At 37.6% G+C, this 25,710-nt stretch overlaps 1 protein-coding gene across 1 annotated transcript in view; it reads right to left on the bottom strand.

Moving 5' to 3' along the window:
- The window catches only part of LOC127618875 (plexin-A2-like), a 230,780-nt gene that overhangs the window by 44,862 nt on the left and 160,208 nt on the right, over positions 1-25,710 (bottom strand). The window contains exons 13-19 of the mRNA XM_052091544.1: positions 21,957-22,074; positions 19,729-19,865; positions 16,578-16,745; positions 12,723-12,816; positions 2,161-2,400; positions 1,884-2,027; positions 1,102-1,336 (exon numbers count right to left, since the gene is read on the bottom strand). Of these exons, the coding sequence (XP_051947504.1) occupies positions 1,102-1,336; positions 1,884-2,027; positions 2,161-2,400; positions 12,723-12,816; positions 16,578-16,745; positions 19,729-19,865; positions 21,957-22,074 (1,136 nt within the window). The remainder of the gene's footprint in view (positions 1-1,101; positions 1,337-1,883; positions 2,028-2,160; positions 2,401-12,722; positions 12,817-16,577; positions 16,746-19,728; positions 19,866-21,956; positions 22,075-25,710) is intronic.

The following is a 25,710-nucleotide window of genomic DNA, read 5'->3' as shown; positions in this document are numbered from 1 at the left end:
ACCGTGGCATCCACGCACAACTCACCGAGAGCGAACCACATTATAGCGACCATGAGGAGGTTACCCCATGTGACTACCTCCCTAGCAACCAGGCCAATTTGGTTGCTTAGGAGACCCGGCTGGAGTCCCATAGCATGCCCTGGGATTTGAACTAGCGAACTCCAGGGGTTGTATTCAGCGTCTTTACCACTGAGCTACCCAGGCCCCGAATTATGTTATTTTTAAAACTGAAATTTGACTAGCAAGTCTAAAGAAAAATTACTGTAAACTAAAAAAATGCAATACTTCAGCTGGAAAAATACACTATATTGTGATTTCCACACATCATTTGGTCCCCACAAAGTGATAAATACACATGCACGCACGCACGCACACACACACACACACACACACACACACACACACACACACATTTGTGAGAAACAATGTATCTGCGCTCTAATGTTTGAGTAATATTTGTGTAAAAATTTGGCTGTATTTATTCTGGCGCACAGCTAGCAGCACGCAAAAAACACAACCCGCAATGCTATAATTTCACTTGATTGCAATTCTTTTTTCTTTCTGCTTTATTTTGTGGTCATTATGAGAGAAGTATTCTATAAAAAAGTTTATAAAGTAACTGTATTCTGAATGCAGGTGCTTGAAAACATAATGGGGGCTAAATCCAGTTACTTCGTTTTTTATTTTGAAAACGAAACTCCGTTAAATCTATTCTATTACAGCCCAAACCTGAATATATAGCAGGGTAGTATGCTATTCTGAACAAAGCCAACGTCACTAAGCCATGCCACTGTCAGGTCATAACAGTTCATCAATGTGGTAGTAATGAAATACAAAATCAGTTTCAAGAATAATAAATAACACACAATACCGCCGCTCCCTACACGCATCTTAACCTATGAGTCCACTGGCTGTCCTTTCTCTCACATTATACGTTATTCAAGGACCCGAAAGCAGTTGCTGAACACAGACGACCCCCCCCCGCCCATCCTCCTGGAAGTCTGCGTAGGGAATCAATTTGGCCAGCGGTGGCCCTGGTAACAAAACTTTAGCGATGTGTGTGTGTGAGAGTTTTTAGAACTTCTGAATTGTCTTTCTCACCTTCCTTGCACTCCAGTGCGACTCTGGACTCCAGGTTGTCCATTTGCATCTGGAGTCTCTTGAGAGTGAGGTCATTCTCGCGGGATTTACGCTTGTACGCGATCAATACGAGGATGACGATGATGAGCAGAAGACCACCGCCCGCTGCGATGCTGACAATGGCAGGGAGAGTCAGGAGACTGTCAGAAAGAATGTTAACTGAGCCGGGAGACACGTGAAGACCACCAACCTGCACCTGAGAGACAACAAACACACATACACTACTGGTCAAATGTTTTGAAACACTTACTTATATATATTCTTTTTTTTTCACATTTTAGAAGAATAGTAAAGTCATCAAAACTATGGAATAACATTAAAGGAACTATGGGAATTATGTTGTGACTAAACAAAATGAAAAATAAAACATAGCAAAAGCTTGTACTTTGTTGTACATTTTATTAGATGCACACCCAGAAATACAGTTAAGAGTGCAAAATTATATCCTACCCTTTGAAACAACAAAAGTACTAAAATACACCCACACACATTTTTAGGCAGCACTAAAAGTAATTGATTTTCTCTTCCTAGGGAACCTGGTGACAGCAACAACATGTTCCACTGCTAAAGGTCTGACCTTTAATGACTGAGTGTTTAAACAGAAAATGTAACACCCACCTCAACCCCACAGGCCTCACACCTAGTAAACAAGTACTAAGGGGCCTTTCAAGTATGTAAACACATGCAACTTAAAGTAATTTGAGTTCTCTATAGGGCACATAAACCCACTGTAGAGGTCTTACCATGATTTTGTACTGGCCGGTGAGGTTAGGTGGCTCGCACAGCAGTTGAGACTCAGATATGGTGACAGAACAGGGGGTCTCTCCAATCAGAACTGTATAGTTAAGCTTTACACCTCCAGAGGCAGCAGGAACCAGGTTCTTACCCTGTTATACAAATAACACATGAATGTATATGCATATTCATGGGTTGCAAACCAGGGCACATTATATATGTTTGGATTGTAATGATATGAAATATCCCTCTCAGGTCAAGGGTCATGCCTGAGGATGGACATACCTTTAAAATGATAGGGGAACCTGGTTTCTGTTCCAATATGCCATTAGTGCTAAGCGGTTCGAAGAAAGGGTTAGGGTAGTACAGGAAATTAGTGTTGTTGTACACTAGAAGAGCCTGCACGTTATTGAAGATAAAGCCAAACTCATCCGCGTGCTTGACCGAGTCCAAACCAGGCCTGTACTCAGCCGTCAGAGAAGGAGCGAAACAGCTCATAGTAGTGGTGTTCAGAACTTTACACACCTGGAAAAGAGAGCAGAGAGAGAAATTAGATTTATTTTCATCAGCATTTTTCAGAGAGTAATTCTTATTCATTGTTTCCATCTCACTTCAGTTATTTCCCATTAAGAATCCTTTGATACCATCTGTTTTCAAGTGTGTTTTACCTAACTGAAAAGACCACAGATGCGCTTCCTTTTGTTAGACAACAACAGTGCTGGAGAACAAAGGGAAGAATAATTTTTATCTTCAAAAGTGAGAAAAAATGTAAAGTGTAATAACACATTCTGATTGAATCTATCCATATCAAAGATTACTGTGAGACTCACAAACAACTATTATATAAATATATACACATTCAGCAAGACTGTGGCTCAGTTGGTTGAGCGGGTCGGACACTAATCGCAGGATTGGTGGTTTGAATCCTGGACCACATGACTCCACATGCCGAAGTGTCCTTGGGAAAGACACTGAACCCCAAGTTGCTCCCTAGCACCTTGCATGGCAGCTCTGCCGGCATTGGTGTATGAATGTGTGTGTGTCATTGTGTCACAATGTCAAGCGCTTTGAATACCGTTAAGGTTAAAAAGGTGCTATATAAGTGCAGACCATTTACCATTATTCTGTGACATTATTTTAATGATCATTAAGCATATTTGACCTCATATTCATATTATCGTAATGCTAAAATTACTGTAATGTGACAACAATATGAATATACTATTTATACTCTTAAGTATTTATATAACAAAAAATAAATGTATACACCATTGTAGTGTTTATTGTACTTTACACTGATTTGAGTAAAAAAAAAATTGTACTAGTAATTTTTTATTATAATACAATAAAAAAATACTATATTACAGTAACAAGAACCAGCATTAAAAACAATGGGAAATAAAAAATAAATAAAATAAAAAAATCAGTAAAATGTCTGGACACATTACACTAAAGTGCTTAATTGTCATGAACATTATATCCCAATGCAACAAATCTCAGTGGTCCTAAAAATAGGCATTTTCTTTATGTAAAATATAATTTCTTATTTTTTTTCTTTTGACTTGGGGGTGAAATGAGGCCTTGACATGTCTTTGTGAGATTTTTGGGAAATGTCACAAGCTGGATTCGAAACACTTAGCAACGGATCCAACATGATTATACTGATGCTAAATGCAAACAGCTGGTATTAACTCTAGTAAGATAATTAGCTAATAACACTTCCATACTTTAAGTACACAAAAACTGTGCCATACATCTGCACTGCATAAATCTCAGCAGTCACACTTGACAGACACACTCACTTCTATGTGCACAGCAACAGAGCAGTGCTGAAGCTCGAACAACAAAATTGATTGCTGTGAAACTCTGACTGCGCCTCGAGGTTTTCATCTCATTTCTTTCTTCTCCGCAACTCTCAGGGGAGAAACTTAATTAGAGCTAAATATCTTCAAAGCACGGCAGGACCGGCAAGCACCACACCTCCTACTCGCATCTTGCCTCCTCGAGTCAGAGCTGCAATCGATACTAACTCATTTTGACCACACAAACTTGATTTAGTTGAGATTGAGGGTGCATCTCATTCCACAGCATTTGGTTCCTCATTCCTCTGCTGTTACACTTCACTTGGCCCTTGAGGAGTGTATAATAAGTTATATTCTTACTTGGCATCCTGAGACCACAATGGTTTTCTTGTCAGTGATTAACTGGTATTGGCTTTTACTTGCTTGTTGGGTTGGTATCATTGCTAGTGAACAGAATAGGGCTATTCCAAAAAAAAAGTTTTTGTCCTCAAGGCTAAATTCTCAGAATTTACTGAGGGTCAGAAAAAGAAAAAAAATTATTGAGGCACAAAAACTAGCAAAACGTAGCCACTATTTTCAATTTTTATGATTCAGTGGGAGTTTTGTTCCTTTGAAGGTATCTTTTGAATGGGATTTCCAGGATACTTTCAAGAATGTGTTTAAAGAATGGCCCCTTATGGTACACTTACACCGATCAGCCACAACGTTAAAACAATCTGTTTAATATTGTGTTTGTCCCATTTGTGCCACAAAACAGTGCCAACCCGCATCTCAGAATAGCATTCAGAGATGCTATTCTTCTCACCGCAATTGTACAAGAGCAGTTATCTGAGTTACCGTAGACTTTGTCAGTTCAAACCAGTCTGGCCATTCTCTGTTGACTTCTCTCATCAACAAGGCATTTCCGTCTGCAGAACTGCCCCTCACTGGATGATTTTTGTTTGTGGCACCATTCTGAATAAATTCTAGGGACTGTTGTGCGTGAAAATCCCAGGAGATCAGCAGTTACAGAAATACTCAAACCAGCCTGTCTGGCACCAGAATCTAAATCAAAATTGTCCCCATTCTGATGGTTGATGTGAACAATAACTGCAGCTTCTGACCCGTATCTTCATGATTTTATGCACTGCACTGCTGTCACAAGATTGGCTGATTAGATAATCGCAAGGATGAATGTTGGTGCCAGATGGGCTGTTGTGAGTATTTCTGTAACTTCCTGGGCTTTTCACACACAAAAGTCTCTAGAATTTACTCCGTATGGTGCCAAAAACCAAAAACACATAGTGAGCTGCAGTCCTGCCGATGGAAACACCTTGTTGATGAAAGAGGTCAACAGAGAATGGCCAGACTGGTTTGAACTGACAAAGTCTATGGTAACTCAGATAACCAATCTGTACAATTATGGTGAGAAGAATAGCATCTCTGAATGCTATTCTGAGATGCGGTCGGCACTGTTTTGGCAGCTCAAGGGGGACCTACACAATATTAGGCAGGTGGTTTTAATGTTGTGGTTGATCAGTGTATTACAGGAACAGTCCCTGTGGATTAACCTAGGGATAACATGTCTTGCTTGGGACTCAAACCAGCAACCTTCCAGTTACAAGGCATGAGTTTCATCCACTAAACCAGATAACCTCAAAATATCAGTCATCTAGTAGGACTAACCCACTGCTCTTCCTTGAACTTGAGGAGAAGGTTTTAAAATCATATATATAAAAAACACAACTTTCATGGCAGCTGACTGAACAGCATGTAGGTTTGAATTACATTTGACGTTGCCTCCGTGGGCTCAGATCGTCTCTGTTGTATTGAGGCACTTTACATTACGCCCTATGTTTTCATGAAAACAGAAGCACTTTGGCAGCAGATCTAGTTAAAAATAAATGGGATTCAATAACTCTAAAGTCACACTGTCATCAAAACCTGTAATCCCATTACACACTCTGTAGCACTATATGTGAGGTAACTGAGAAAATGCACATCTACTCAAATCGGGAATTTTTGAAAACTCTCATTGCAAAGCTGAACGGTAAAGAACTAAGAAAAAGTAAAAATGTTGGTGTCAACTGAGTATGGAAACCACAAGGCTGCAGGTTCAAGGCCCACAAGGCATAATCTGTGAACTACAAAGGGTATTCATCATTGCACTCTTGAGCAAGACACGTAAACCAGCTTGCTTCAGGGTTATTGTACACTGAAAAAAAATTGCTTTGAAATTACACAATTTAATCATGTACATCGATTCCACATGAATCAATTAAGTTACATCAACATATTTTATCCTCTTGGTTAAGATTAATTCTTTATCAGAAAACATAATTTGTTCACATAATTTCAACAAAAATGGAATAAAGTTATTTTCAAATGACCCAAATTAGTACCCTCAAAGTGATTTTATGTGTCCCGAACATGTTAATTTCTTCAGTTTTACATAATAGATTTGTGTCACATCACTGATTTGTGTTATAATGTTTTATAAAGCAAAAGCATACATTAGCATGATAAATGCTAAGTAGTATGCTACTTGAGTATAGTAACCTACAGTATGGCATTTGTGTACCTGTCCTCAACCTAAGCACAAGCTTCTCTCTTCCCCATAATTATAACCCAGCATATCAGAATTGATTCTAAATCCCCCAAAAACAACATTATAAACTATTAAGTCTTCCCCTTTTCTTATTTTGCTCAGAAATTAATACATAAACAATTTCAAAATGTTACTCTTTGGATCAAGTCCCATGCAAAGCATGCTGGGAACGACATATCCCCTTGTCCATGTTTTTGACTTGATTTGATTTTTGACTTGATTTGATTTGACCAGACTTGATTTGTTCACATTTACCCTAAGCGGAGTGCACATTTGAGAGAATTTACATTTAAAACACAAAAGCAAAGAAAACAAGTTTAGAACAGAAACCCAATTTTGTTGTGTAGATAATATGATTTAGTAAATTGGACCACCAGCGTTTTCCCGTTATTTTTTTCAGTATACCTGTAATAAGTGTACAAAAATTAACTAAGGATAAAAGTGCCTGCTAAATGACTACTAACTACAGTTATGACAAAGAACTACTTTTCTCCATATCTATTAAGTTCCTGAGTCACCCCAATCTTTGTGTTAACAGCCTGTATTCTAACAATTACGCTACAACCAACACCTCAAAATAACATGTAGATACCAAGTTTTTCATGACACTCACTTGTTAAGCAGGACATGATAAAGGTCTAATGTGTTTGAACTGCATTTGTGTTTTTCTGTCCTTCCATGGCATTGCCATATCAGAGACAGATGCTGTGGACACAATCAGCCTGGCACAGCATACAACAGCCTCGTGCTGGCTCTTCACACCATCTGTTTAAAACTGGCTGGACGCACACTGGCTGTTGACACATTTTGTCTTGCTGTAACAGTTTGTTTCTTCACTCTGGTCCACAACAAGCTATCTGTTTCCCAGGCACACAAATCATGTAGCTTTCCACATGGCTGGAATTTAATTAGCAGGGTTTTCTATATTTGAAATACACTGGGTGTAAGTATGCAGATACTGAGTGGGACAAAACCGAATACATGTAAAAGAAAGACTTATGTTTTTTTTTTTTGCATAGCAGAACTTAAGGGCCTACATCAGACTAATAGATTTAGAGTATCTCAACTGTCCTTCTATGGCCAGGTTGCAGTAGCTGCAAGTATTTGGATTGGAAAAATAATTGGAATCCTTTCTGTTTTTCGGTCTATTTGAAATAATTGGATTCAGGTTCTTCCACAAACTGACACATGACTCAGCACAAAACATAGTCCTCCCCGACTGGAACAAATGGGAATGCAAAAATATTAGTCATGGTCTCCCATTAACCTGCTATAGTTTACTTCCACATTCGAAATCCAGGAAAGTAAAAAGGGTCTATCAGAATACTGAGGGTGCTTAAACACTACAGAACGCTCTTCTGATGGAACGTTTGATGGATACGGATGTGTAAGATCCATTTTAGGTTGTGGTAAAGGCAGGCCAGTTTTAAATCTAGCAAGAATACAGCAAATTTGATTTACAAAGGCACGTCTGGATGCGAATTTCTGAAACATAGAATGGCAAAGAAGACTAATTTCTTGGAAAGAAATACCAGATTGGACAAATCCGTATTGGTCTGAGTAACTATAACCCAACACTGACCCTACCCGTAAACCTAATTCTAACCAACCAGGTAGCACTTTCCTCATAAATATACATTTATATGAGTAAAAGTCTTTCACTGCCATCTTACATTTCGGACATATGCCGCCAGCGCCCACCTAATATTCTGTAATTCTCAGAGTTGTTGCAGAAAAAAAACAAACAAACACATTTCTCAACTTTTACTTGCATTACAGGGCATCACTTTGCATTTTTTCCCAACGTCCTTGCAATGCACCAACCCCACTGAAATCAATGGATTCACAGAGTTTTCTGATGTAGCATAAACTCTAGTGTGTAAGCGCTCAAAAACGTCCTACTGTAATGAAGTAGCACTGCATAAAAAATGTATTCATAAGGGTTTGAAGCAACATAAATGTGAGTAAATAATGACATATTTTGAGGTAAACTATCCCTTTAAGTATACACTGCCTTCACTACCAGCTCTGAATGCCCTTTGTTGTTTTACATACATGCACATAAAACTGGATATCAGGAAAATATCAGCCAGAAAATGAGGTAGATGTAAATTAGAATGAATGTAGAACTCCTATTAGTATCAGCTTGATTGTAGAAAAATGCCTGTGGCTCTTTGTTAAATGCATGCGCTAGAATACTTTTATCATCTATGGTTCATGTTCTTCATGTTGGTTTTGCGAGTAGGCTCTTATCTGTCGTAAAAGGGGAGGCCTTTGACACTGATTGGTGGGAGCATCTGATCACTTCGTTTCAGAAGAAAACTACAGTGCTTATGTCATAGGCTCAGACAGCTTCATGAATCTGTCTTTTTTATATGAAATCTTACTTTTTTCTTCTTCTCAAGAGAAGACAAAGGTAGAAAAACTAATCTTTTAGCTATAATCAGGAAAATGATTAATGTCTCAATTGCAGGCTGGTGACAGGTACAGCAGGATGCACAAAGGCAATTGTCTGCCGTGTGCTCGGCTTCTGAGAACCCCGCCAGGTAAAGGGAGGGGAGGAATGGAGGGAGAGAAGCAATTTGGAGAGGAGGTAGATGACAGTTTGAAGGTTGCCTTGACAGGTGCTCCCCTCTGATTGCCAGACCTGTTTGTTCCCTAAACCCCCTTAAAAATACTGAGAAGGGGGGATGAAGAGATACATAACATAACCTCAGTACATAAAGGAACGGTTCATGCCAAAATGAAAATTCTGTAATAATTTACTCACCATCATGTTGTTCCAAATGATAGAAATGGTAAATTTTTGAAGAATATCCTGGCAACTCTTTAGATACAATGAAAGTGAATAAGAACTGGGACTGTCAAGCTTCAAAAAGCACCATAAAAGTATCATTAAAGTGTCCATATGACTTTTTCACTACATTCCAAGTTTTCTGAAGCCATATGATACCAACCAAAGTTTAAGTAATTATTCACTGATGTTATTCACCTCCAGTGAGCTGTTAAATGCTGCAACTGGATCATTGAGTCAGTAAGTTGAACTTGAGAAAAGGTCCAATTCGTAAACAAATCATTTAGACTGGTTTTGTGAATTCCTTCACAAATTGGACATTGCTATGGCTTTTTTACTTGGAATACAGTGCAAAAGTTATATGGACTACTTTTATGATAATTTCATATTGTTGTGTTGTCATTTTGGAGCTTAACTGCTTTATTCACTTTAATTATATGAAAAAGAGAAGCCAAGATTTTCTTCAAAAACTTACCTCTTGTGTTCCACAGAATAATAAAGTCATATGGGTTCAGAAGGCATGAGGGTGAGTAAATACAGAAATAATTTTCATTTCTGGGTGAACTTTTCTTTTAATAAAAATTCAGCCCATTCACTTTCATGCTGGAATCAAAGCCGAATCGAGTCTTTGGTGATCATTTTGATGAGGAGAAGAGAGACTTCAGTTAAAAGAAGGAATTAAACCTTTCTCTCTGTGTGTGTCTTTCTTTCTTTGTTGTAAAGAGTAAAAAAAGAGAAAGAGAGAGCACTAGTACCTGACACATCAGACATAGTGCCCACACATCATATTTCAGTAGTCTGTCTAAAGAACTCTAAGAGCTCTGGGCTCCATGAAGCATGGAGAAATGCAGGGCTTCTGTCACTCCTCATTGCGCAATTGGTGTCTCTTTTACTAAAAGTGACTTTCAGGAGAACAACCCGCACATGGTGGCGTAGAGACAAGAGTGGTGGTGGCGTAGTGGGCTCCAGCACATAACTGGTAATCAGAAAGTCGCTTGTGTCCTTGAGCAAGGCACTTAACTCCAGGTTGCTCCGGGGGGATTGTCCCTGTAAGTCGCTTTGGATAAAAGCGTCTGCCAAATGCATAAATGTAAATATACATACACTGGTGGACAAAAGTTTGGAATAATGTCAGATTTTGCTGTTTCGGGAGGAAATTAGTAATTTAATCCACCAAAGTGGAATTCATCTGATCACAAAGTGTAGTCAGGACATTACTGATGTAAAAAACAGCACCATCACTATTTGAAAAAAGTCATTTTTGATCAAATGACAGGCCCCATTTCCAGCAATCATCACTCCAACACCTTATCCTTGAGTAATCATGCTAAATTGCTAATTTGGTACAAGAAAATCACTTGCCATTATATCAAACACAGTTGAAAACTATTTGGTTTGTTAAAAGAAGCTTAACATTGTCTTTGTGTTTGTTTTTGAGTTGCCACAGTATGCAATAGACTGGCATGACTTACAGTCAATATTAGGTCAAAAATGCCAAAAAGAATCAGCTTTCTCTAGAAACTCATCAGTCAATCATTGTTTTGAGGAATGAAGGATACACAATGCTTGAAAGGACAACTGGCTCTAACAAGAACAGAAAAGAGATGTGGAAGGACAGATGTACAACTAAACAAGAGGATAAGTACATCAGAGTCTCTAGTTTGAGAAATATATGCCTCACATGTCCTCAGCTGACAGCTTCAGTGAATTCTACCCCAGTTTCATGTACAACAGTAAAGAGAATACTCAGGGGTGCAGGCCTTATGGGAGGAATTGCAAAGAAATGCCCCTTTTGAAACAGATAATTGGAAAAGAGTGTTATGGATCTTAAACCATTGAGCATTTGTGGGATCAGCTAGACTATAAAGTGTGTGTGAAGTATACTTATTAGAGTACTTCTTCACTTATTAGAATTCAACAGGCTCTGTTTACTGCTGTAAGTTTAAGTGTTTGTTCTTACGAATAAAAAAAAATATAAAAAATTCTTTAACTTGACACGGCATCTAAAAAGACACTGAAATATAGTGAGAAGCAATAAGAGCATTTATATCTCTTCAAAGCATTATTACACAGTTTAGTCTCCCTTCTGTTACAGTAGAATGTCACTGGGCATCCCATCCTCCAGTCTGACAAAGGCCTAGCAAAATAAATCCTCTACTATTAATTAAACTTGGACCCCTGGAGTGGAAAGCAAATTGAATTTGCACCGATTCTTCAGGCTTCTACCTTCTCATTTCAGGATCTCCTTATGCTGATCAAACCTTTCTGTCAGCAGTTCATCTTACTTTGAAACCCATTAACCAATACAAACCACATTAACTGGCCACTATTCACAAAACATTAAGTAACAGTGTTGGGGAGTAATTAACTAAAAGTAGTAATGCTACTTACTTAATAACATTTATCAGTTGCGTAACAGTCGCTTTTGAAAACAGAGCAGCTTTTACAGTAACAAGCAACATTTTCCAATGAATGACAGTTTAGTGTGACAAAAGGGTACATAGTTTGTATATCATTGTGAAATAAATTGTAAAATAAATTGATAATCAAAGAAACTAGTCTAAAACAGCCCCTCTCTCTCATTTGGAAAGTCAGATTCATTTTAGTCAGTTGGTTCTTTCAAACGGTTCATTTAAATTGAATAGAAATGCATAAATAATTAAAAAGCACTGATTTATTTTCGTCCCTGCAGACACCAGTGTGGTATTTGGTATTGGTCTTCTTTTATGCAGCAATATACAAAATAATAAATATAATAATGTTTTTAATATTTAATAATATAAGTCAAAATAACATAATTTTGTCAAATCCTTTGTTTTCATCTATGTTTAGTAACTTTAATGGTTTTGAGTTTAAATGCTGTTTTATGCTTGTCACCCTTATTGAGATCCTAATAGTTTTTGTGCCAGATACTGTAAATACTTCTCTGATTGATAAATACAATTTAAATTAAATAAATCATATTATATTTTAGAACATATTGCTCCCTATTAAATAGCTTTGAAGAGGTTTTTATTAATATAGCTTGTAGTGTAGCTAACTATTTCCCAAAAACTGTTCGAAAACAGCCTCAGATGATATCGCTCAGAATACTACACAAACGGCCAACAAAATCCAGTTTGGCAAAGGTGGCAGCAGCTATGAAAAATGCTCAAATTAAATGCTTCATACACACCAATTTACACGCTCTGAATTATTCAGTGGTGTACTTAGTAGAAATTACAGATACACAGCTTGAAAAGAGGTCATGCATGGGCTTGTAGGTAGAAGATATATGAGATTTCTGGAGCTACGTTGGTGAGTCACAGCTGATCTAGCCTCCATGGGTCAACAGAAAGGACTGAAATTAGTCTAATGCATCCCCAAAAAAATCAGAGAGCCGATTGTGCCATCCTTTCTCTTTTGAAAGTCACTGATAATTAACTGAAACCTGCAGACAAAGCATGCCACTTCCCAAGGTCGTGCATCTCTGAGGTCGAACTGATACGATTTAGTTTCATCGCGTTGACTCTCGTGAGATATCAGCTCTCTCAAGAGAGAGCCATTATCCCAAAAGCCCTAAGCTCAGGTAACTAAGGTCATTTCAAAAAGAGAGGGCAGATAATTTAGGAAACACTGATAACAGAGATAAATAAATAAATAAATCGTGTTTTCAGCTACTCACGTTTACGGATTCCCGTCCACCATACTTGATCCTTATCCTCGGCTCCTGTATGACATCCAAGTTCGTCCCGGTCACCACGAGAGGCGTGTGTCCGCTGAAAAACACATGAAAGGGTTGAATTCAATGTGAATGGAATCCAGTCATTTTGCCCTATAAAGGCAAAATGTGTTGTTGTTTTTTTTGCAGTTATTGCAATTTTAACACTCTGTCTGTCACATGTCAGATCATAGTCTTGGAGACCTGATTTCGTTCATACCTCAATTTCGACAAAATGCTTAGTTACTGCAGTCTGAAAACGTTGTTTTAGCACCCAATTCACAATAGGAATTATGCAAATCAGGCATCAGTGCAAACAAGCCCAAAAATCTGAGCAAAACACAATTTGCATGGGGTAATTCCTTACCTTTGCAGGCCTATTCAAAGTGATAGGTTATGGAGGATGCAGCAGTTTTTTGTTGTTGTTTTTTAAAGTAGAAAGGGTGTTCAACTACACAATATGTCTATTAAATTAGGAATAATTTATATGAATATCTAGTGCTACTATGATTGCTAGGAAATTAACAAAAACATTTTACCACCTGCTTTCCATGCACTAAGGTGTCCCAGGATGTTTACATGTTCAATGTAAAAAAAACTTTTAAACTTTTATGCGAAAGTAACAACTCAAATCAGAACTGCCCTAAAAGTGTGCTCCTTTGAGAAACATTGATTAGAAGATAATACACTTTGAAGAAGGGAGTGATTACAGATGCTTTTAACTAGCTTCAGTAGATTTAATCAATTGTACTAGACTCATCTTTGCAAACAATAAAGGAACATAAGCAGCAGTGATCCTGCTTAGCTTTCTGGAAATGTCCGCAGCTTAATAGCATACAACAAAAGCACTGAGCGTCTGGGAGTGGAATGGGTGAGGAACTCTCCCTCTAGGTGTTTCACTTGTTTACTGTTGAGCACTTAATTAGCCCAGTGCAGCTTGTACGTGTGTTCTGTTCAATGTGGGCAACTGGCACATCTGCTACAGCCCCATTCTGCCTGCTATTGCTGCCCTGGCATGGGGCATTTGAGTGAGTGGGCAGGTTATTAGGTTATTTTCATTATCTTTGTGCATTCCAGTGTATACCATGTGGCTCTAATCTGTTGTTGAAGATGTAAATTCCCATTAAATAGATAAAGTGACCACGGATTAAACAACATAATTTACCTATATTGAAGAGAGGATGAGTAAAATGAACATTGATGGTAAAGCAGTATGCAGTGGTGGAGGGGGGTGTTATAAAATGTATCTACCGATGCTTAAGCTTGGGTGGTAGTTGTTGTTATGCTAAGTTTCATTATTATTATATATATATATATATATATATATATATATATATATATATATATATATATATATATATATATATATATAATAATGAAACCCTTAAAATATAATGCTACTATATTATACATATTAAAACTGGCAGTTCCAGTCCTGAACGCTGAATGGTGAATACACTGCTCCAGCCATGCTAAAATCCATTACATCCATAGTTGCAATGGCGAAACACCTGTTCCACAGATCACTGTGCAGCACACGTAGCGAATTGCTATTTTTGTTGCATAGCAATGTTTTATTCTATTCAATGCTCTTTAAGGCAAGTCAGGTCAAGTCAACGTCCATGTTTGCAACACCTTTGGGAAACCTGTAGGATGCTTTTTTCAATGGATAGAAGAACAGCTCCAGTAGCACTTTATTTTACAGTAATGTTCTACATTTACGTACTATATAATTCCAACAACTATAGTAATTACTAGCTAATAACCCTAAACCCCTAACCTTAAACCATTTTAAGTACATAGTTACATAATACCGCTCAGTACTTTCTTGGATAAGTACACTGTTAGTATACTGGAAGTACACATACTGTAAAATAAAGTGCAACCACAGCTCCTATCTACTTACATGGGAAAAGATTGAAATCTTCAAAACAGTTGGTCAAGAATACAATCAAACAACATATTTTAAATCAACAATAAAATTTGACAACAATAGTATCAATAGTAACAATTATGCTTCTTAAGCTCAAATCACATAAAAAAATAAAATAAATTCCAGGCTGGTCCAGCTAATGCATATGCATGTGGATTGTATCATATATGGTCTTGAAGAAAACTGACAAGTGATGTCTCAATCAAAAAGGTGATTCTGAACTGTAAGGTAGTTCTTCCATTCCAGCAGCCGCCATATATAATGAAATATCCCATTCTTAAGTATACCAGTGACCCATCTCCTCCTATGCAGTATTAGTTTCTACTCTACTTTCTATCTATTATGATCACGGAGTGTCGTGCCTAACAACACACCAAACAATATTTACAATATAAAACAGCCGCTTGTCCGTAATGTCTAAAATATAATGACACATCTAACCCCCAGTTATAATAGCTGCTACACCCCTCCTAGAATAATAAGTCTAAATCTACTGTAAATCTAATGAAGCCTTCCAAACAAATGATAAACAATGTTTTTTGAATGGTAGTATAGATAATATTAAAGATGGTCTTAAAGAAATCACTCTAAAAATGAAAATGCTTTGGTCATTTACTCACCCTTATGCCAACCCAGATGTGAATGATTTTCTTCTGTAGAACACAAATGAAGATTTGTAGGTCCATACAATGCAAGTGAATGGGGACCAACATTTTGAAGCACCAACAAGCACATAAAGGCAGCCTAAAAGCAATCCATATGACTCCAGTGTTTTAATCCATATCTTTTGAAGTGATTCAATCAATTTTGGGTGAGAACAGACCAAAATGTAACTCCTTTTTATTATAAATCTTGACATAATCAGTCCTAGGCATGACCATGACTTCAAGTTCGATTACACTTCCTAGTGCTTGGCGTATGTGCAGAGCGGTATTATGTGTAATCCATCTTGAAATCACAATCGCTAAGGAACATGATCCATTTACATGTTGCTTGTAATGCATGCTGATGTCAAGATTTACTGTGAAAAAGCAGTTCATGTATATTTTTGTATGTTCTCACCCAAAACTGATTGGATCGCTTCAGAAGACACGGATTAAACCACTGAAATTATATGGATTATCTTTATGCTGCCATTATGTGCTTTCGGGAGCTTCATAATTTTGGACCCTTGCACTTGAATTGTATGGACCTGCAGAGCTGAAATATTCTTCTAAAAAATTTTGTTTGTGTTCTGCAGAAGAAAGATTATTATACACATCTGAGATGGTATGAGTGTGAGTAAATGATGAGAGAATTTTCATTTTTGGGAGAACTATCCCTTTAATATCAGCAGTTATGGTCATTACACTTAAAGGTCCAGTAACTGGATTTTCATTTTGGGAACTTCTGATTTTTCAAACAAATATGATGGAAACCCTATTATGCACCCCAGGTTAATTCCCTTTTATCTGATCTGGGGAGACTTTTATCCCTTGTATATTTTCTGTGCTGAGTCTTTATCTTAGCATCAAGTCTCCTTCTTTCTCTTTCATAATCGTTCACAGCATGTCCCTGCTTCCTCTCTGCTACTGTACAGTATATAATCCCGTGTAGCACTTTGGTGTAAATATGTTCAAGCATAATCAGTCAGTCCAATTCTGTATGGTGAAATACTTCAAAATTACTTCAGATGTACAAAAAATGCACAGCCTGCCTGAAGAAAAACATTACCATTATCATCTTGATAAAATGCACAATGACATGTACATCCTTTTATTTAAAAGATAAAAGGCTTATATGAACATATGTCAGCTGGTCCTTCATTTTCATGAATAGCACAACCACACACAGCCTTGAATGAAGTTGCTTCTTGCATTGAGTCAAATCAAATGGCCAAACATTACCTAGCGATGCTCCACTCTGGTTCGATGCGTTGAACAGCTGGGTCATCTATATACTCAAATGTCAGCCTCTCCCTGACCTGAGCACGATCCACGCTCACGCTGATCTGAACGGAACCAACGCCTGTTAGTGAAGGGGCTGAATAACAGACGATCTCTGTCATAATTCGTCTGTGGGCAAAGCAAACAGATACAAACCAGATATCAGATTCTGCCAATAGAGAACAAACTACATTAAGTCTTTACTTAATAACAGATGGCTAAACATATTTCAATTCTTCAGACACACTATATTTGTATGAAGCTTGTGGGCGGCTCTCTGCTCATTTTCAATAGCAGTCTTTTCTTACGGTTCTCTCTGAAAGTGCTACCTGTGCAAAGTGTGCATTAATCATTATCTGCAGCGTATTTCAGAGTATTAAGCCATTACTTATTTCACTCTCACACTTTGGAACACAAACAGGAATGTATCATCCTTTCACAGGATCACAGAGAAAAATAGAAATCGACAATTTGCCGATATTTAATTAAAGCAGTCGGCTCTTGCACCTTAAAGCAATCCAATTTCCCTTGATTTTAAATAGAGATCCTGGAGAGAGAGAGTAAGAGGAAAAGAAAAAGAGCAATAGGAAAATGGCTGGCAGGGGGTACACCATTTATGTGAGAGGAAGAATGCAGTATACCAGCAAAATAAGTGAGAGAGGAAGTAGAAAGAACTGAGTAGAAAAAGTGCAATCTAGAGAAACAAAAACGGTTTTAGAAAGCTAGAATACTGGAGGTCATTAAATTCTGATTGAATCAAAGGTGAAAACTGATAAGAAAATAAATAAACAAATAAAAAAGTTTAGTACTAACTAATATTTGTATATTACTCTACTATTTTACTTTACAATTACTTACCTTATTTCTGCAGTACATATACTGCAGTATGCAGATTTTCTGTATGTATGGATACCTGGATAACCTACAACTAAAAATGCAGTATGCTGTATCCCATAATGCACTCAACTTGACTTTCCATATCCATGTAACGAAAGCTTGGCAAGAAATATGAGCCACAACTTTTAAAAGCTCTTTCTTGACGCATCATTTGATCAGAGAGTTAAAGTTAAGACATTTTAACACAAAATCAGATTAAAAATGTAAAATAATTATTATTACAGAGATGATACCTGGAATAATAAGGCCATGTGACAAAAATTTAGCATACTGCTGTTTGAAATGTTTATAGCTGCATACTGCATTGTTTCACATACTATTTGTTTTAAATAGTAGGCAGTATACAATGTATACTGTGCAGTTTGCAATACGTAGTACACTAGTATTCCATTCTGAACAATGCCCATGTCAAAAGAACAGAAAACTCTCAATACCAATTATACTACATTGCGATTTAAACCAAAATAGATTAGTTAAATAATTGTCATATATGTACACTGTTGTTTAACATTCAAAACTATATTATTTTAAATATACTAAAATATATTTTTTATCATAATTCTTTTTTACATTTGTTACATCCCTGGGGACGAAATATTTGTTACTAGTGTTGTTATCTTTATTTTCATATGGCGTTGCACCTAGATGTGTTTGAGTTTCTTTGTGGTGTCTTTGTGCATGTGTTCTTTTCTGTTCCATCTGTGGCTCCTCCTACTCAGACCTACTGGTAGCTGATTGTCACCAGCTGGACCTCGTTACCATCGGAAGGCTACCTGCTTAAAAGTTCTGGGGCTGGTTGCACCAGCTATACCCAAGTTACAACTTAGCCTAGTTGTGGCATAAATGGGCACTAAGTCACAATTTACGCACTACTAAATATGTGATCATTGCACCATTAAATTAAGGTATGACGTAACCCTAAGTATAAACTTAATATTTACAGAAGCCTCTGATCAGGAGTAACGGATGGAATAAAAACGCAGACTCACTTAATGACTTCAATGATCTCATGTTTTGGTTGACTGGCTTCAGTCCTTTGACATATCATGGTGTTGAGATTTACACTCGTTTACATTTATGGGAGAAACATTATGTAAAAAACGTACTTCTTCAGCATGAAACCGATCTAATGGTGCATATGCTTATGTACGGTTTCAACAGATATGAAATAGATATTAAAATGAATAAATGTATATTTTTTCAGCCTATTGTATTAGTATTTATTTATTTATCATCCCTATTCATTTTAGATGACTGTTATTGAATATTGTCCTTTACAAAAGCTAAATATAGAAGCTGTAGGGAGGTGGGAGCACATCTGCTTGCCTTTCCACTGATTTCTCCTGTTTTTTGGACCAGTCAGGGAGTTAGTGTACATCTCTGTTGTTGATATCTTTTCTTTCTATAGTTTACTTAAGATCTTACTCCCGGACTAGGAAGAAGACTTTATGTTTGTTGTTTTAGCCTTTCCCCCTCCTGAAGTTTATTGCTTCCATTCAGAGTTGTTGTTTTTCTTTATATTGTACATCTTTGTAAATAAACCTACAATTTAAACTTTGTCGTTTGTGGTACTGGGTCAGAGGTCAGGCATTCGCTCAAAAAACAATTACATCTGTTACTCCTCCACGAGACCGTTGAAGGCGAGGACGTAACACATTTCCCATGTATTAACGTGCAAAACATTTATTTGCATATACTTATATAATTTGACTGAGCACTTTATTAGGAACACCTGTATACCTAATTATTACTGCGATTATCTGATCAGCCAATCATGTGGCATCAGTGAAATGTATAAAATCAATCAGATAAGGGACAGGAGCTTCAGTTCATGTTCACATCAACCATCAGAATGGGGAAACATTTTTATCTCAGTGATTTCGTGACATGATTGTTTGAGCTGGACGGGCTGGTTTGAGTATTTCTGTAACTGCTGATCTTCTGGGACTTTCACACACAATAGTCTCTAGAATTCATTACAAATATTATTTAATTAGTATATATACTGTATATATTGCATATATTATAATATTATATAATAATATACATGTATTTTTTTTTACTTCCATTTAAAAAAATTATATTTTCTTTCTTTAAGAAATTCTTAAAATCTACATATTCTGTACTTTGATTTTTAATCTTTAAAAATAGCAATCTTTCAAATAGTGGGGGCTCTGGTTTAAGCCAATTTTTTTGTGATAGTAGAGATTCTTACTCGTAAAACTCGCAAGTCTGGTTTCCGAAAAGCACAGTGACGCTGCTGCCTGCTCCAAGGTTTTCTCCCATGATGGTCACCTTAGTTCCCCCAGACTCTGGACCCCGACTGGGGGACAACCCAGTGACAGATGGCATCTGCAAGATAAAGACAGGAAGAGATAGACAAAGTGAGATGTACAAAACAAGTGTAAGACAGAGACTACATAGGCTTTAAGGAATTTTCCAAGTTCAATACAAGTTAAGATCAATCGACAGCATTTGTGGCATAATATTGATTACCATAAAAAGAATTTCGACACGTCCCTCCTTTTCATTTAAAAAGGCAAAAATCAAGGTTACAGTGAGGCACTTTTAACTTCAAGTGTGAATGTACACGTCAATATCAGCTGAAGGTAAATTGATTCTGAATCAGCCTATAATGCCTAGATGTGGCCGGCTGTTCCACAAAATAATGTTATATCTGTAAATAACAACTGTCCTTCATAAGTCTTTATGTCTTCAGCTCAGCTTGCAATAAAGAGCGAACACTACAAAGAAACGCCTTTTGTTCTCTTTATTTACTGCACATAGGGACTGAAAATAGCAGACGGCAAAAAACACAGAAATAGACAGCTCTGAGTCTTAAGAAAGCACATGAAATGGCTGGTGGCCAACTTCACACGTGCGCTGACTAAAAATGCATTAACACCAATTTCCAACTCGCCTCTGATTGATCTACAACTGGTGGGCCGCACGGGGATTCTGTGTTGTCCAACAACATTTGGCAGAGCATTTGAGATAACATGCTTTTTTATATTTGACTGCGATAGGAAAAGCATGTAGGTGGTAGAGGCCCATGGTGAAAATCGCACACTGATACACACAAATGCGTACAGGAAGTGGCTGCAGCACATACTGTATATAAACAGCTCTCTTAATTAGTAGAGTCTGTTCATTGTTGTGATATGGATAATTGTTTTCTATACTGTGTGTTTGTGTGTTACAGCAGACATTGATTATCTATTAACCCCAGGCCAACAATTGGGTGTGTGAGACAGGTGTGCTAGAGTTCCTACAGGTGCAAAACGACAACATGGCAGCCATCATGCCTTTGATTCAGTTAATGGCTTTTATTGTCTCCATGTTCAATGCATGCTCCCCGTGGTGCTTTGTGTTTGTAATCACTCATTATTTTAATAACCGAGAACAAGTTTTATTATGCTGACAAGAGCTTCAGTTCAAAATAGAGCAAGCAGGGATGGTTCTTTACCAATAATAATGACAAACACAGCGGCAATCTGTAAATTAGCTAGCTTTTATGGCATATCTAAAGTCTTTTTTCCACGATGAGTGCATTTGTTCAATAAACACACTTTTCTTTTAATCTCATGGCAAATCATGTGTAAACATTGCTATTAAATAATAATCAAAAACATAATTTAAGGATCTACTGAAAATGCATACAGAAAATACTATGTTAAAATGCCTAAATGTAGTGTTAGCCTTTAAAAGGCTTATTTATTGACCCTGTGGCTTTTTATGTTTCCAAATTTGCATGGAGAGACCCTTCTAAGACAATAACAGAGTGATCTCCTCATTTCATCAATAACTGAGTGAAACATTTTCCACATAAATGCCGGAAATAAGTAAAATCCTGCTACTTAACAGGAAATATTGTTCAAGTTTTGTGCTAAAATCTGTTACACTAACAAACAAGCACCAAAAATTATAAAGGCGCTACAGTACTATGTTTTTTGGGCTTGAGCCATTTTAATACCATGTAAATAACATTGTACATACACACTGTATGTTAATTATTCAGTACCATAAAACACATCAAAGCACCATGTATTATCATCTGATATCATCATTGTACCATTGTACTGCCACGTGACTTTTTTTAAAGGTTTGTTAATAGACATTTTTTAGGATCCATTATATGTGAACCTGGTGTGTAGGTCAAATGGAAGACTATGGCCCATTGAAAGATACAGACACTTGATGCGGTGCTGAAGAAAGCCTTGGTTGCTAAAGTGAAGCTATTTAGATAACTGAAGTATGTAGAGCTCTGAGTCATTTCCTGATTTGACATTTTGCTGTTGGAGCGGTTCTGGGAACAAAGCAACCTCAGCAAAGTTCACCTGTCCAAAGGCATAACATCACAGTGACCTGTGAGTTCTCTTCAATGGACCAGCTAAAGCCCAGTTTAATTATTGCATTATTCAGAGACAAAGCTTTAGATTTTACCACAAAGGAGTAGAGATGGGAAGAACGGGTCTGGAGCTCTGGCTTACACTCCCCAACGCACAAATGGACCGGGCCAGGTTTGCTGTCCACAGGAGCTGCATCCATCTCACACACAATCCTTAGAAAGAATAAAAATATAACATTCAGTCATTTACATTTAGAATCTTGCTGTGTGTGTGTCAGAACTGTGGTGCAAAAGGCAGCTCATTTGCTCATGACATATAAGAGCTGTTGGATTACGGAGACCTGGGTTAAAATATGGCAGATCACATTCCACTCCCACCTTCCTTTCTGCCTCTAACAAAAAGGCTAAAAAGCCAAAAAAAAATATATATATTGTGTTTGAGTGAAAGCCACCTGAATAACAGAAGTACCGTACAGTACAGTGTAATGAAGTAGATCCTACCTGAAATGATTGCCCTGACTAATAGTATGATATGGCGAAATCCTAAGAGTTGGCTTGTGCAAAAATGTACTTTTACTCCAACAAAGAAAAAAAAGTAGACATAACATATAACCATTAAATATAACTATTATGATTTTTCCTAATTCTAAACCAAACCTAAACCTGACTATAAAGTTTAACCCCATACCCAATCCCTTAATCAAATTTTTGTTATAAGAAAATCGGTAGTACTTTATTTTACAGTACTGTTCTACATTTACATACAATATAATTACAACAACTATAGTAATTACTGGGTACTAACCTAACCTTAACCCATATTAAGTACATGTAGTTACCTAATATTACTCAGTACTTTATTAGGTAAGTACACTGTAAGTATAGTGAAAGTACACGTACTGTAAAATAAATTGCAACTGAAAAATTACTGTTGTTTGCTACAGAAGAAAGAGAAACATCTGGGTTTGGAATAAACCCAAACTTAAACATAACCATAAAGACTAGGCCCTTACTAAACCTAAACATGAATTTAATAGGACAATAACTTTTGTGCAGCACAGAAGAAAGAAAAGAGCAGGGTTTGGAATGAGACGATGGAAGCGTATTACAGGTTACTGACACACATAAGTAATTTGTATTGCATAAATAAATATGGAATGAGTAACCAAAATATGTTCACAGATGTTTCCTTTCTTAAAATAAAGTGTTAGATAGCAGGCTAGATACAATTTGATGCCTGTTTTGTCTCAATTAAAAATTTTGCCAATGGCAGCTAAAAAGGAATCCATGAACGTTGTATTTCGCTGAGGTAACCCTCTAAAATGTACATAATGTATTTAAACCCCCAATGTCAACAATACCTAATCTTGCTAGATAACTCTGAAAATGATTCTATGCTCTATGAGCGGAAGTTTGTAAAAATCCTCCACAAAGGATCATAAATCATCTTTGGAAATGGACAGACCAGTCGACCATGTGACTCTGAAAAGCCACTTCTGATTGGCTCAGGACACCTTTGGGGTTCGGCCAATTTCAGTTCAAAACTTTTCTACCCAAGGAAGAACGTCCTCTTCTCTTCTGAACTCTTCAGCTCTCTTGCTTCTTCCAGAGCCTCCGTCCCATGTAGAGTCCAAGGAAAACTCAGGACACCAAAAGTCCTGAGGAAGCCTCTCACTCTCTGCTCTATGGTTCTCACACCCAATGGGAGTAGTGAGTCCTCCTTGCAAAAGGCCTCGCTTCATCCAGACAATAACTATCCACGATCATAACAGAGTCCAAGACATCGACGGAACCAATTTTCTACAAACGCCAAAGAACCAAGCAACACAAGGAAACACAACGCAAGTACATCTCCAGGCTTTTGCTCAAAATGCTGGTGTACTAGATGAACACTTTAGGTAATCCGATTGCAAATCGTTTTAGACTCAAAGAAGGATAAATGGTTCTTAAGGCATTGTCAACAGACTCCATAAAGTTCATTTTCACTGTAATGATAATTCTGTCACTTTTCTCACAAACCGGTTTTATGTTTCATGTGTTAGATTAGTTTATGTTTAGAATAGCAATATTTTGTCTGTATTCAAAGATAATTTGACTGTGGAATATTTTGATAAATAATCTCATCCCTGTTTTTAAAAGATTTTGCTTCAAAGCTGTACCTAAATATGTGTAATATTATTTTCAATAAGCCATGAGAATAATATTACCCCAATAAGTGAATTAATCATAATTCCCTTATTAAAGCTAATTCCTTACAATAGAAATTGTTAGCGTATACAACCAGACGTTGTATTACGATTTTAATGGTGGAGAATTTTATTCAGACAAATAATCCTGTTATTTGTCATTTATCTAATTTATAATGGTTGTCGAACACCATTATACATTTCCTTACATAATAATGTACAATAAGGACAGTTTAACTTAATTCCTAGCTCACACATACTGTTCCTACATATAATGGTGGTGGTACGCAGGCACTTTAACCCATTCCACTTTTCAGTGGTCACACTCAAATTGAAGCTTTTCAGCACAATACGAATCACATTTTAGAACACTTTGATCCGTGCAGCTCCTTATCTTTAGGTGGACTAGGCTGTCTTTTATCTCCCCCGACTCTCACTGTGAACATGGAAAAATAATTAGTCACAATTAATCTCAGGTGGATGTCCTTACAGCTTTCTCTCTCCCCAGACGAGCCTTTGACCACGCCCTTACCTCCACATACCCCCACTGCCCGACTCAGGCCTGGGGAATCATCCGACCGCCAGATACCAAAGGGTGATCCAGGCGTTGACATCCTTCATGCAATGGAGCAATTGGAGTGGGGCGTGGTCAGAACAGAGGGTAAATACTGATCCCAACAAATAGTAGCGGAGAGTGAGGACTGCCCACTTGATGGCCAAACACTCCTTTTCTATGGTGGTGTACTTTGTCTCTCTCATACTCTTTCAACTAATGTACAGCACCAGGCAGGTGTACAATCCCCCTCCACCACTTGGGACAGGACAGCAGTCAGTCCCCTGTCTGGTGCATCTGTCTGTAAAACAAAATGGAGAGAGAAATCAGGGGAATTCAGAAGCAGCCCACCACAAAGTGCAGCTTTAACCTGCGTGAAAGCTTGTTGGCATGGCTCCGTCCACTGGACCAGGTCTGGGGCTCCCTTTTTAGTGAGATCAGTCAACGGGCTGGTGACGTTGGAAAAATTAGGCACAAACCTTTGATAGTAGCCGGCCAGCCCCAGAAACTGTCTCACCTCCTTTTTGGTCTTGGGTCTCAAGCAGGTCACGATTGCGATGCGGTTTTATCAATCTGATGTCACACCTGCCCGTGACCCAAGTGGAACCCCAGATACCTTAACACCACCCGCCCAATTGCACACTTCTTCGGGATTGCTGTGAGCCCCGCTCGTCGTAGCAACCTCAGAACCACCCTCAGATGTGATCATATAACAATTCATATGCAAAAACCCAGTGGAGCCTTGCGGCACTGCAAATAACAGGGGTTCGAGTCACTTATCCCAATTCCGAGCATCTTTATGCACAAACTTAAAAACTTATTAAATCGTTCGAACAAGCCCTTCATCTGAGGATGGTACATGCTTGTCCGAATACATTTAAAACCCAATATTTCAAACAGCTCGCGTAGTGTATGCGACATGAAATTAGTGCCCTAGTCAGTGAGGATTTATTTCGGAATCCCCACTCGGGAGATTATTCTGAAGTGTGCCTCCACAACACTACATGCTGAGATGTTGCTAAGAGGCACTGCTTCAGGGTATTGCATTGCGTAGTCCACCAAAACCAACACAAAGCGATGTCCACAAGCTAACTGTTCCAATGGCCCCAT

Source organism: Xyrauchen texanus, chromosome 25, assembly GCF_025860055.1.
Source record: "Xyrauchen texanus isolate HMW12.3.18 chromosome 25, RBS_HiC_50CHRs, whole genome shotgun sequence".
NCBI lineage: Eukaryota > Metazoa > Chordata > Actinopteri > Cypriniformes > Catostomidae > Xyrauchen > Xyrauchen texanus.
This window is presented reverse-complemented; position numbering and strand designations above follow the sequence as displayed.